Source organism: Cervus elaphus, chromosome X (genome assembly GCF_910594005.1).
Source record: "Cervus elaphus chromosome X, mCerEla1.1, whole genome shotgun sequence".
NCBI lineage: Eukaryota > Metazoa > Chordata > Mammalia > Artiodactyla > Cervidae > Cervus > Cervus elaphus.
This window is the reverse complement of record NC_057848.1, coordinates 62,388,967-62,401,859: the sequence shown is the minus strand read 5'-3', so window position 1 is coordinate 62,401,859 and position 12,893 is coordinate 62,388,967. Positions and strand designations below refer to the sequence as shown.

Genomic DNA, 12,893 nt, shown 5'->3' with positions numbered 1-12,893 from the left:
CTCTATTTGCATGGAATGTCTTTTTCCAACCCTTCACTTTCAGCCTGTATGTGTCCTTGTTTCAAGGTGGGTTCTTTGTAGACAACATCTATAGGGGTCTTGTTTTTGTATCCATTCAGCCAGTCTTTGTCTTTCGGTTGGGGCATTCAACCCATTTACATTTAAGGTAATTATTGATAAGTATGATCCCGTTGCCATTTACTTTATTGTCTTGGGTTCTAGTTTATACACCCTTTCTGTGTTTCCTGTCTAGAGAAGATCCTTTAGCATTTGTTGAAGAGCTGGTTTGGTGGTGCTGAATTCTCTCAGCTTTTGCTTGTCTGTAAAGCTTTTGATTTCTCCTTCATATTTGAATGAGACCCTTGCTGGGTATAGTAATCTGGGCTGTAGGTTATTTTCTGTCATCACTTTAAGTATGTCCTGCCATTCCTTCTGGTCTGAAGAGTTTCTATTGAAAGATCAGCTGTTATCCTATGGGAATCCCCTTGTGTGTTTGTTGTTTTTCCCTTGCTGCTTTTAATATTTGTTCTTTGTGTTTGGTCTTTGTTAATTTGATTAATATGTGTCTTGGGGTGTTTCGCCTTGGGTTTATCCTGTTTGGGACTCTCTGGGTTTCTTGGATGTTGGTGACCCCTTCCCCATTTTAGGGAAGTTTTCAACTGTTATCTCCTCAAGTATTTTCTCATGGTCTTTCTGTCTTCTTCTTCTGGGACTCCTATGATTCGAATGGTGGGTCATTTAACATTGTCCCAGAGGTCTCTGAGGTTGTCCTCATTTCTTTTAATTCTTTTTTCTTTTTTCCTCTCTGTTTCATTTATTTCTACCATAGTATCTTCTACCTCACTTATCCTATCTTCTGCCTCCGTTGTTCTACTGTTGGTTCCCTCCAGAGTGTTTTCGATCTCATTTATTGCATTATTCATTATATATTGACTCGTTTTTACTTCTTCTAGGTCCTTGTTAAACATTTCTTGCATCTTCTCGATCCTTGTCTCCAGGCTATTTATCTGTAACTCCATTTTGTTTTCAAGATTTTGGATCATTTTCACTATCATTATTAGGAATTATTTATCAAGTGGATTCCCTGTCTGTTCCTCTTTTGTTTGGTTTGGTGGGCATTTATCCTGTTCCTTTGCCCGCTGAGTATTTCTCTGCCTTTTCATCTTGTTTATATTGCTGTGTTTGGGGTGGCCTTTCCATATTCTGGCAGTTTGTGGTTCCTCTTTATTGTGGAGGTTCCTTGCTGTGGGTGGGATTGGACAGATGGCTTGTCAAGGTTTCCTGGTTAGGGAAGCTTGTGTCGGTGTTCTGGTGGGTGGAGCTGGATTTCTTCTCTCTGGAGTGCAATGACGTGTCCAGTAGTGAGTTTTGAGATGTCAGTGTGTTTGGTGTGACTTTGGGTAGCCTGTGTATTGAAGCTCAGGGCTATGTTCCTGTGTTGCTGGAGAATTTGCATGCTATGTCTTGCTCTGGAACTTATTGGCCCTTGGGTGGTGCTTGGTTTCAGTGTAGGAATGGAGGCTTTTGATGAGCTCTCATTGATTAGTGTTCCCTGGAGTCAGGAGTTCTCTAGTATTTTCAGGATTTGGACTTAAGCCTCCTGCCTCTGGTTTTCAGTCTTATTCTTACAGTAGCCTCAAGACTTCTCCATCTATACAGCACTGATGATAAGACATCTAGGTTAATAATGAAAAATTTCTCCACAGTGAGGGACAGCCAGAGAGGTACACAGAGTTGCATGGAGAGGAGAAGAGGGAGGAGGGAGATTAGGTGACCAAGAGGAAAAGAGGGGGAATCAAAAGGGGAGAGAGCAAGCTAGCCAGTAATCACTTCTCTATATGCTCTCCTCAGTCTGGACCCCTCAGAGATGTTCATAGAGTTACACAGAACAGAGAAGAGGGAGGAGGGAGACAGAGGTGGCCACGAGGGTAAAAGGGGGAATCCAAAGGAGAGAGACAGATCTAGCCAGTAATCAGTTCCCTAAGTGTTTTCCACAGCCCCGAACACACAAAGAGATTCACAGAGTTGGGTAGAGAAGAGAAGGGAGAGGGAGGAATTAGAGGCAAACTGTTGGAGAAAGAGAGTCAAAAGGGGGAGAGAGCAATCAAGCCAGTAATCTCACTCCCAAGTAAAAATGGGTACTGAAGATTTGGTTCTTATAGGTACAAAATTGGTAAGAAATACCAAAAAGCAGAGATTAAAAATCTAGAGTAGAGGTTAGATTCCAAAAAATACAATATTAATAAAACAAAACAAAGTCACAAACATTATAAAATATATATATGAAGTTTGCTTTAAAAATAGGGTATTTTGTTTTTGCAAGGTAATAGTAGATTATAAAAATGAAAATTAAAGGGGTAATAGAGGACTTAAGAGTAAAAAAAAATTTTTTTTTAAACATTTAAAAAATGATAATAGCAAAAATATATCTAGGACTTTCTCTGGAGCTGTTGTGGACATGTGGGGCCAGTTCATTTTCAGATAGTTCCTTGATCTGGCTTGTACTTCTCAAGATCTATAGGCCCCTTCCTATGTAGTTAGTTCTAACTACAGGGTTTTAATTTATTGCACCTGTCACTTCCAAAGTGGTTCCCTATGTTTATTTTAGCTTCTTCTGTTTGCTGGTCTCTTCAGTGTCTAATTTCCTCCCTGAAACAAGGGGGCGGTGGTGGTCACTTATTTATGCTCATTTGTTCAGTCGTGCTGTGGGGAGGGAGGAACACTGCAAACAAATGTCACTGGCGTGTGTGGGGAGTGCTTGCAGTGTCTCATTCACACTGGGTTTGCCCCGCTCACGGCGTGTGTGCTTTCCCAGTCTACACTGCTCAGGCTCCAGGTTGCTCTGCTGGGGAACTGTCTAAGGCGAGCCCTGGGTTGCACGCACTTCCCAGGTCTGAGCCACTCAGGTTCAGGTTCTCGGGTACTCCACAAAGGCACAGACTCGATTGGACCTGCGTTTTGTGCACTTTCCAGGTCCGAGCAGCTCAGGTGACCAGGTGCTTGGTGAATGCAGTCACCCCCAGTTGGAGGGTGCATCTTATCACCTCCCCCGTCCCAGCTGCTTGGTTTTCTGGGTGTACAACTGGCACGCCTTCTCAGGTGTGCCGTGTGTCTCTTCTGGGGAGTTGATCTCTGGCTGCGACCATCCTGGCGGATGTCAACCGTCCAGAATCCCAAGAAGTCTTGGTTACAATGAAGCCTGCTTGCAGTTTGGTAGATGATGCCTCTCTGGGGCCGCGATTGCCCCCTTCCAACTCTGGCTGTCCCCGCCTGCCTATCTCCGGCAGGGGATGGGCCGGTCTGCAGCCGGCTAGCTCTGCTCAGTTCTTTGTTCTGTGAGCGAGCCTGGCAGTGTCTTAGGTTAGGGCTTTTCGTGGGATAGCTGTCCCACAATCTGGGTTGCTATCTCAAGTTAGTTCCCTCAGGTTGCCCTCGGAGCATTCAGGCCCGGTCCTTACTCTAAGCAATGCAGCCCGCACCTCCCTGTCCAGCCCTCGCTTGCTAGTGGTGGATGTGAACGTCTGGGCTGCTTCTCTGCTGGGAGTTGCTGTTAGGCACGTAATCTGTGGGTTTTGATTCTTTATTTATTTATTTATTTATTTTTCCTCCCAGTTATGTTGCCCTCTGAGATTCCAAGACTCTCCACAGACCTGCCAGTGAGAGTGTTTCCTGGTGTTTGGAAACTTCTCTCTTTTTTAAGACTCCCTTCCCAGTACGGATCGCCATCCCTACTTCTTTTGTCTCCTTTTTATCTTTTATATTTTGTCCTACCTCCTTTCAAAGACAATGGGCTGCCTTTCTGGGTGCGTGATGTCCTCTGCCAGCATTCAGAAGTTGTTTTGTGGAATTTGCTCAGTGTTCAAATGTTCTTTCAATGAATTTGTGGGGGAGAAAGTGGTCTCCCCATCCTATTCCTCCACCATCTTAGGACCGCCCCTTAAACAAGTATTTAAAATTACTTCTTAAACAAACATCTGTTTTTTAAACCCCACCTTCATCTCCAACTTTCAGAGGAGGAAGAGGAAGACATTCTTGGAGGAGGGGGAAAGGTGTTCTTGAACATAAATTGAGTTGTTCCTTGGCTTTGCCCTTTGCCAGTTTCCAAATTTTGTAGATGTTTTCCCCTCTCTCATCTTGTAACTTTAGGCTTTGTCTTGTAAAAATGTTTCCATCGTGTCAGTTGAATTTCATGAGTGAAAAGAGCCAAATACATGTGTCAGTTCACCATTTTTAACCATAAGTTGATAATTGAATTAGATGTGTTGAATTTTACCCATATATAGAGGAGGGTCCTGGATCTTACATAGGTATCTCCTCTCCCATTCCCTTTGTGTTCTGCACTTCCTATATGCACATTCCATCCTAAATAGCTTCATTTTGCCCTAAGTATGGACTCTACAATGTTCCCAGGACCCAGAGTCATGACTCTTATATTTATAGTGGCAGCAAGCCAGTAATCAGATGAAATATAGCACTAGTTGATAAGGGCTATATTTTTCTTGTGACATTTAGGAAACTCTTCTCATACCCAGTCTGATTTATATTCAGTGCAACCTATTTCTTTTCTGGGTCTTGTCCTGTGGAACTGAGCCTTTTGTTAATTTTCTTGGATACTCTGAAGAACTTTCTGGTCATGTTAACCTAGGATCATTCATTGCTTGCTGACTTTTTAAGCATTCCACATGATTGTGAATTTATACATAATTTTTTTTAGTCTTTGAAATTTGGGGATTTTCTATCTCTCCAATCCTTGAAGTAACGTTCACTGTAGTTTTCCATATATACTGCCTCTTACAGTTTCCATACCATATAGGACAGTGATCTTTCTGGTAAATTTTCCTTGAGATATAAGAAACATCCATGCATTGGGTTTAATCAGTGAACATTTGGCATATTCATAGGCAAATGTCTTAATTTAAACTTATTAATAATTCTATTTTAATGACAGGAATGTCAAAGAAAATTAAAACACAGACTTGGTCTAGATTCCTATTTACTGAAACCAGTGCAACGTATCACTAAATACCAGTTACTGTTGAAGGTAATTACATGAAGCATTTCTTTCTTTCTTTACTTACTTTTTTGGGTCAGATGTAGCAAAGCCATTAAAAAGGAAGCACTAGAAATAGGTAGGCTCCCTGAATGGGAGGGCTAGATATAGCAGTAGAATCTATGCTTTTAGCTGTTTAAGTGTCCATACAAATTACACTGATATATGGACAAGATTGACTGCAGAACTTTTACTGTTGTTAAGCGGAACTAAGCAAATATTCCTTGTAGTTTTGAGATTGTATTTCCTATAAGCCTTCTCAGTGAAAAATAAAGATAGCATATCCCTGAGTAATGTGAAAGGATTCCTAAAATGTCATGTTAGGTATAAATACAACATAGATTGTTTTAAAATATCTTTTCACAATGTTCTATGGTGTACACATGGTGAATAAAGTTAATTGCTCTACATGGAGGACCAAAAAGATGTGTAGTTGTTTTAAAAATGAATCTCTAGTGTGTCCTAATAGCTATTGTTTGCCAGCCCCGGAAGTATTGAATGTTCTTTGCTTTCTACTGTTTAGTCACTATTCCATTTCTTCCCCAGTTTTGACATTGTTATTAAATATAGTATTAATGTGACAAATAGCATGTGAAAGAAATTACTCAAAAAAGTGCCATTATCTTTGGATTCCTCCTTGAAAGCATGTTAGCCAAAAATATATTCATTTTCTCCAGTTATTAATATCTGCCTAATATTAAGTTTAACTCTTGACTTCTAATTACAGGAGCTATTAAAATATAGCAAAGATTGTGTCGGATCTGTAGAATTAAAGGAGGCACTTGACACAATGCTGGATTTACTGAAGTCAGTTAATGACTCAATGCATCAGACTGCAATAAATGGCTATATCGTAAGTAGATCTTCATGATTGTTGCAGTTTTACAGGGTAAGCATGTTAACATCTCTTTCTTCCTCTCCTGGAACAACTGAGAAATAAGACGTAAGAGGCAGACAAACAAAGGATCTAAATGTCAGCATTATTACTTATGATGCTAAGTGGAAAATTGGCTTCAGATCAGCAGCCAGATGGATTTACGACATTCCCCTTGTCCCTAACAAGGCCTACCCCCAAGTGCAGACTTTGGGAGATCCCACGTCATGGGATGTTAGGGTCTATTCTAAGGAGACATATGGTCTCAGAAGTGTTCTTTGCCCAGGTCCAAGATAGAGAGATGGAAGAAAGAGATCAAATCTTTAGGAGTTAGTTCCACCCCATGGGAAAACTTGGACTGGAAGAGCTCACTCGCCAATCAGGACTGAGGAAGCCATGGGGAGAGTTGGCCCAGCTCAAATACCTCCACATGGAGACATGAAGCCAAGGAAAAGGAAGTTTCTTCTATCTCCCAGTCCCATAGTCATTTTGTAACTGGCTGACACATGGCATGTTTTTATGTGAAAAGTTATGATGAATGAAACTTTTAAAACTATAAATTATGCTTCAGGGTTTTAGTAGCTCAAGCTAAACACTGTAATGATGCTGTCAGAGATCTGAATGCCCTTCTGCCCTGTACTAATGAGCTGAGGTTTTCTGTTCCAGGGAAACTTAAATGAGCTGGGCAAGATGATAATGCAGGGTGCGTTCAGTGTTTGGATTGGACACAAGAAAGGTACTACAAAGATGAAGGATTTTGCTAGATTCAAACCAATGCAGCGGCACCTTTTCCTGTATGAAAAAGCCATTGTATTTTGTAAAAAGCGCATTGAAAGTGGAGAAGGCGGTGATCGATACCCATCATACAGTTTTAAGCACTGTTTGAAAGTAAGACCTTTTGAATTGTATAATGTAATAGTTTCTCGTGTATACATATACTGTATTCAAGTTTGTGTACTTTTTCAGTTCAGCTGACTGGGTTTTATGCTTTAGTCACACACATTTGTTTATTTTTTTCTAAACAAAATCTTTTGTTTTAAACTGAAGTATAATTGGCCTATAACATTATAATTGTTTCAGGTATGCAGTGTAATGAGTCAATATTTGTACATATTGTGAAATGATTGCCACAAATAACATCCATCACTACACAGTTAAAAACATTTTTTTTCTTGTGATAACTTTTAAGATCTACTCTCTTAGCAAGTTTCAAATACGAAGTACAGTATTATTAATCACTCATGATCTCCATAGTTACCATGCTATACATTACATCCCTGGGGTTTATTTATTTTACAACTGGAAGTTTGCACCCTTTGACCCCCGTCTCTACTCATTTTTCAAGCTCTCACCCATGAAACCTTAAGTAGGAGTCATACAGAAATGTCAGGTGAAGCAGAACTTGTCTGCTTAAAATGAGAGCCAGGAAGGGCAGAATGTAACCTTCTCTTTCTCTCTCACTTCAGTCCCAGGCATTCCTCAAGGGGGCGCCCTAGTGTCTTGCCTGGTGGAGTTTGAAATTACAGGAAGAGACCCAGGCTCCCCCGTTTGCACTGTCTTACCAATGACACCAGGTGGAGTTCTTGGTCGTGGTAGCAAGGACTTTTTATCATACAGGAGAGTCAGAGGAAAGAGTTTTTTTCCTTTTTTTTCCAATGTAATTAAAAAATGGATCACCTTTTTTCTGTTGTTTTTCTTGGCCTCGCGACTCAGCTTAGTTCCCCAACCAGGGATTGAATCTATGCCCCGCCTTGCACTGGAGCACAGAGTCTTAACCACTGGACTGCCAGATCACTTTTATGTCTAGCACATTCCCATCATATCCCTCCTCCATCCCCTCTTTTCCTGGGTGTTCCATAGCCACCAATTGCTGAATCTTGCCCACGTCTGTCCTGTCTGATCCTTAGAAATTGCTTTCTTCTCTCCCATAACCCAAACCACCATTCTGTCCTACAGTTAGTTTGGTATTCAAATCAGAGCAGTATTGTGTGAGGAAGTTACTGGCAATTCAGTGCCATTCCCAGCTGGTTTTGACATTTGAGAAGAGGAACTTCCAATCCACAGGAGTCTGTAATTGGCAAATTTGATTTTTTTTCACACTAATTAATTTTATCTTTCAAGTTCTACATTGTAAAAACAATATAGCATTTGTTAAAGAAAATTTGGGGACTTCCATGATGGTACAGTGGTTAAGACTCTGAGCTCCCGCTGGGAGGGGCAGAGGTTCGATCCCTGGTCAAGGGAGATACTGCATGCTGTGTGGCGTGACCAAAAAAAGAAAAGAAAAGAAAATTTGGAAAATGGAGAAAATTATTACCCTCAACTTCCCAGCCACTATCATTTTGGTTATTTCTCATGAGCCTGTTGTTTCTTGGTTGTTAGCAAGTTGAGAATTGATGAGCTATCCAGCAGTGGTAACAAAGAGGATGGGCCATGTGTCCTGAGCAGGCATGAGGGCTTTGTGTCAGGAGGCCCCCCGAGAAGCAGGTCCTGCTTTTGATTCTTCCCAGATGCCAACAACCCTATGCTGTTCCTGACGGAATTCCTAACCACAGTTAGGTCTCTGACCTTTTTCTATGGTCTGCTTTCCCTGCTGAGCCCACAGCAGTGGCTTTTGAAAACTCTCACTGTTTTCATAACAAATGCCCTGTTGCTCTGATATTAGCCACCCATCTCCAAGTCCCTAAAATCTCCAAGGGTCTTTTATGTCTCTAATAAACTTTGGTTGAGAATCAAGAGTTTGTAATCAACATCAAACAGGGTTCAGGTCTCCTGCTATCTGTATATCTATTCCCAGGGAAGGTACTTCATCTTCATAGACTAGTTGGACCCAAATCCATTTGATTCACTTTTTATTTGTAGAGTGACCTAGTTACTACCTAATGTACTATTTCTGGCTTGTATTGATTTTTCTTTTTTTACTTTTTTCTCTCTCTCTTTTTTACTTTTAATTTATCACAAATTGGGCACACCAACAGAGTAGTTTAGTATTTCTAAAGCACATCAGAGTGAGGATGGATTGGTATGAGGTAACCAATTCATGAGAATTCAAACAACAGTGGTTACCATGGAAACAGAGAACGGGATAGATGCAAGAAACATTTCCATGGCAGGTAAACAGGCAGGCTTGTTGACTTACTAGATATAGAAAATAAATAATACCTGACATTGGAGGGAAAAAATCAGCCTGTTTTTCTTTGATTCCACAATAATGCCTAGTGTCCTTAATAAAAGACATTAGTCACTGATGCCTGCAAGGATTGAGACCGGGATTATTAGGAAAATGGTGATGTTGCTCACAGAGAAAGATGGAAATTAAGCTATTTCTTATAAGCCTGACTATGCTTACTTCCTCTTGCTTACATGAGATTCTGGGATTAAACAATTGCTGGTAGGACTAGTCAGTGTGTTACGTAAGAGTTTGGATTCCTGGTTTCAGAATCTTCCCCTTGGTAGAGAGGATCAATGTGGAAGCACTTTCAAGGAACTGTTGCCTTGACTTCATCATATCAAGCTGGAATTTCATGGCCTGACAGCTAAATGATGACTTCGTGCTATATTTTAAGTTGACAGCTCGTGTGCAAAGGAAAGGCCCTAAAGTCACAGTTAGTCAAATGGAGACATTCGAGTTCTTCAGATTCCTTAGTTCATGCGTTTATTATTTTCATCTATGTTTTTTTTAAATTAATTTATTTATTTTTTCAGTGGGTTTTGTCATACATTGACATGAATCAGCAATAGATTTACACGTATTCCCCATCCCGATCCCCCCTCCCCGCTCCCTCTCCATCCTCATCTATGTTTTTAAGTTTAACAAATATATGCATCATACTGACTATTTTGCTAGGAGCTGTTTAAGTGTTATCAATGTTAATTCATTTAATCTACATAGCAACTTTATGTGAAGTAGGAACTATTATCAACCCCGTTTTGAGGATAGGCAAGCCAAGTTCCAGAGAGGTGAATAATTCATCCAAGGGCATAGATTCACACCCAGGCAGATGGCCTCGAACTCCATGACCATAAGCCCTGCGCCATGCTGGCAAGTCTTGTTCTTGCTTGTTTATTTCATTCCTTCATTCCTTTTTATCTCCATCCTCTGCACTTGATCTCCTCTCTACCCCTGTAGCAACCATTCTAATTTATTTGATGTATATCCTTCAGTTTGTGTGTTCTTTTTAAATACATACTAATGTTCTATGCCCATTTAGTTTTAATTTTTATAAATTGTATTCTGATATAATCCTCATTTTCTTTCTTTTTTGATCCCAGAAACTGTTTTCAAGATATAGTTATGTTACTGTTTTATACCCAATACCTTGCTTGTAATTGCCTCATGGCAGTTCAGCCTTGCTGCATTTTTTGTTTTGTTAATATGAAGATAAATTTTTAAATAATACTAATTCAAGAGGTAACTATTATGTATTCCAGATACATAAATAAAAGTCTTAAAATAGGTAGTTATTGGTTACAATCCCAGAGTTCTTGACCCACTGGAAGACTTTTTAACAAGGTAGTTGACATCATTGTACTGCCCTGAAGACAGAAAATTAGTTTAAAAGTTGGGGCCCTGAGTACTTGATGCAGCAAGATGTCTTCAGATAAAATGCTTTGAAGTAAAGAAAATAAATTCCCAGCTGTCAGAAATCATTAATGAAAATGTGAAGGATGAGGCAGAGATCACAGTTATGGTATAACTATAGAATCAGCTTTGTTCTTTTGTTTTATATATATATTATTTATTACATAGTATATCATATGACTGTACTCATATAGTTAGAACTTTAATTCTGCCTCTCTTCTTAAAAACCTCTCAATAAAATCCTTATATTTTATTATTTGAGAAAATATGACAATTCATGAATTACAAATAGATTGTATTACAGTGGATCATTTGTAGTAAATTGCTTAGAACTAAGAACAATATTGGAGAAGGAAATGTCAGCCCATTCCAGTATTCTTGCCTTGGAAATGCTGTGGACAGAGGAGCCTGGCATGCTACAGTCCATGGGGTCGCAAAAGAGTTGGGCATGGCTATCTGCTAAACAACAACAGCAAGAACAATATAGTTTGATAGATATAATTCTTAGATTTCCAGAGTAACTCAAAAGATTTATTTAATCTATAACGCTGTACTCTATGTAGGCAGTGAAAAATAGCAAAACTGTTGCTATTCACGTAAGGAAAAGCTGAGGAAGCAAACTCATACTTTAAAAAAACTCATCTTGTTATCTAAGTCCTTAATGCATGCTATATAATCCTTCTATCAACTCTATGAAATAGGTACTCTTCCTATTTTATAGTCAAGTCAACGGAAGTTCAGAAAGATTAAGCAACTTGCACCAAGACACATAGCTAGCTCATGGGCTTTCCATCTTATCATGCTGTTAGGACAAAACCATGTATTGAAACAAAATCAGTTTAAATAGAGCTTGAATATGAGATTATTATTTATCTTAAAACCTGATGTTTGAACAAAAGTAGTTTAGTTAGAGTGATTGAGTAGGAATATAAAGATTATTTTTGGACATTCTGAAAGTAACTTCTGAGTACATTCAGGGTAGATGTCACAGACTTTTTCATTTCTAAATATAATCCCTTTTCTCTTTCTTGATATGGGGATCTCACTAAGCACTACTCTTAATGCTTATCAGCTCTAATTAGGATCATTTGGGACACATGTAAATGGAACAGAGTGTGAGATATTCCTTTAGATAATTAGGCAAGAATTGAAAGAAAAGGCAGAAGGAGACTAAAAGAGAATGTGTACAAGGGAGTGAAATTGCTCACAATGGAATTACCCAAGCTACTAGCAGCACAGGATAAAAGAAAATGGAAAAGTTTGTGCTTTGCACAATCATGTGAAAGAGAAGAAAAACTATGGTAAGGAAGGACTATTGCATGTCAGAGCTTCCCTGGCTACAAGAAGATATCACTCTCCCATGACAGATTGTTTTCCAGAGAGCCTGAGAGATGGGTAGAAATAGAGGGGATTTTTGTGTAGCTGATTGGTACCTGCCTGACCTGTAAATTGGATGTCTATAACATGTAGGACTTCTACAGACATAAGTAATAATTTATGAGATTAACTTATCTGGCCTATGATTATTAAAAATAAACCATTTAAATTAGTTTTGGGTGAACTTGTTCACTGATATTTAACTAGTTTTACTTCTGTGTTTGACACAATTTGTTTTTATAGTGTACTGTTAATTTATAACAGAATTCAATCTTAGGTGGGCTACTTGGATGTTCAAATTTATAACATTTGTTTCAGTCACTGGAATGGAGCATGTAGTCTGTACTATAAGTGCATAGTTCAGTGAAAACATATAAATACTCAGGTCTGTGATTATATTCATCATTTCATATTCTTTGAATGTAAAAGTATATTTTGCACAAATGAGGAATTCTGTTTCATTTAGAATATGATGGGTATGATGGGAGTCGCTTTAATGTAATTTTGTTTTCAGAATAAAATGCTCATAAAAATCATGACATATATTGTAGATGGATGAACTTGGAATCACTGAATACGTAAAAGGAGATAACCGCAAGTTTGAAATCTGGTATGCTGGAAAGGAAGAAGTTTATATTGTCCAGGTTGGTCGTTTAAGAATTGTTCTAGAAACTCTACCTGCCTTAAAATACAAAAGTCTGAATTTGCAAACAAAAATAATTTTGGTTACATTACAGAAATTCTCAGTCCTTTCCTGTAGGTCACCTAAATATTATTTGATGATTATTCTTTGTGATACAGTCAAACATGTTTTCAGTTAGCAAATTTTCTTTGATTCTTTTAAGTATAGTTGGTGTACAATATTATATGTTATAGGTATACAATATAGTGATTCATAATTTTTAAAGATTATTCTCCATTTATAGTTATTATAAAATATTGGATATAGTCCCCAAGTGATTCAATAAATCCTTGTAGTTTATTTTATACCTAATAGTTTGTACCTCTTA

At 38.8% G+C, this 12,893-nt stretch overlaps 1 protein-coding gene across 6 annotated transcripts in view; it reads left to right on the top strand.

Annotated features, from left to right (window-relative positions):
- Positions 1–12,893, top strand: part of MCF2 (MCF.2 cell line derived transforming sequence) — a 121,436-nt gene that overhangs the window by 86,904 nt on the left and 21,639 nt on the right. For all 6 annotated transcript variants that reach the window (XM_043897649.1, XM_043897650.1, XM_043897648.1 and 3 more), the window contains 4 exons: positions 4,949–5,041; positions 5,778–5,903; positions 6,591–6,812; positions 12,435–12,527. In XM_043897649.1, the coding sequence (XP_043753584.1) occupies positions 4,949–5,041; positions 5,778–5,903; positions 6,591–6,812; positions 12,435–12,527 (534 nt within the window). The remainder of the gene's footprint in view (positions 1–4,948; positions 5,042–5,777; positions 5,904–6,590; positions 6,813–12,434; positions 12,528–12,893) is intronic.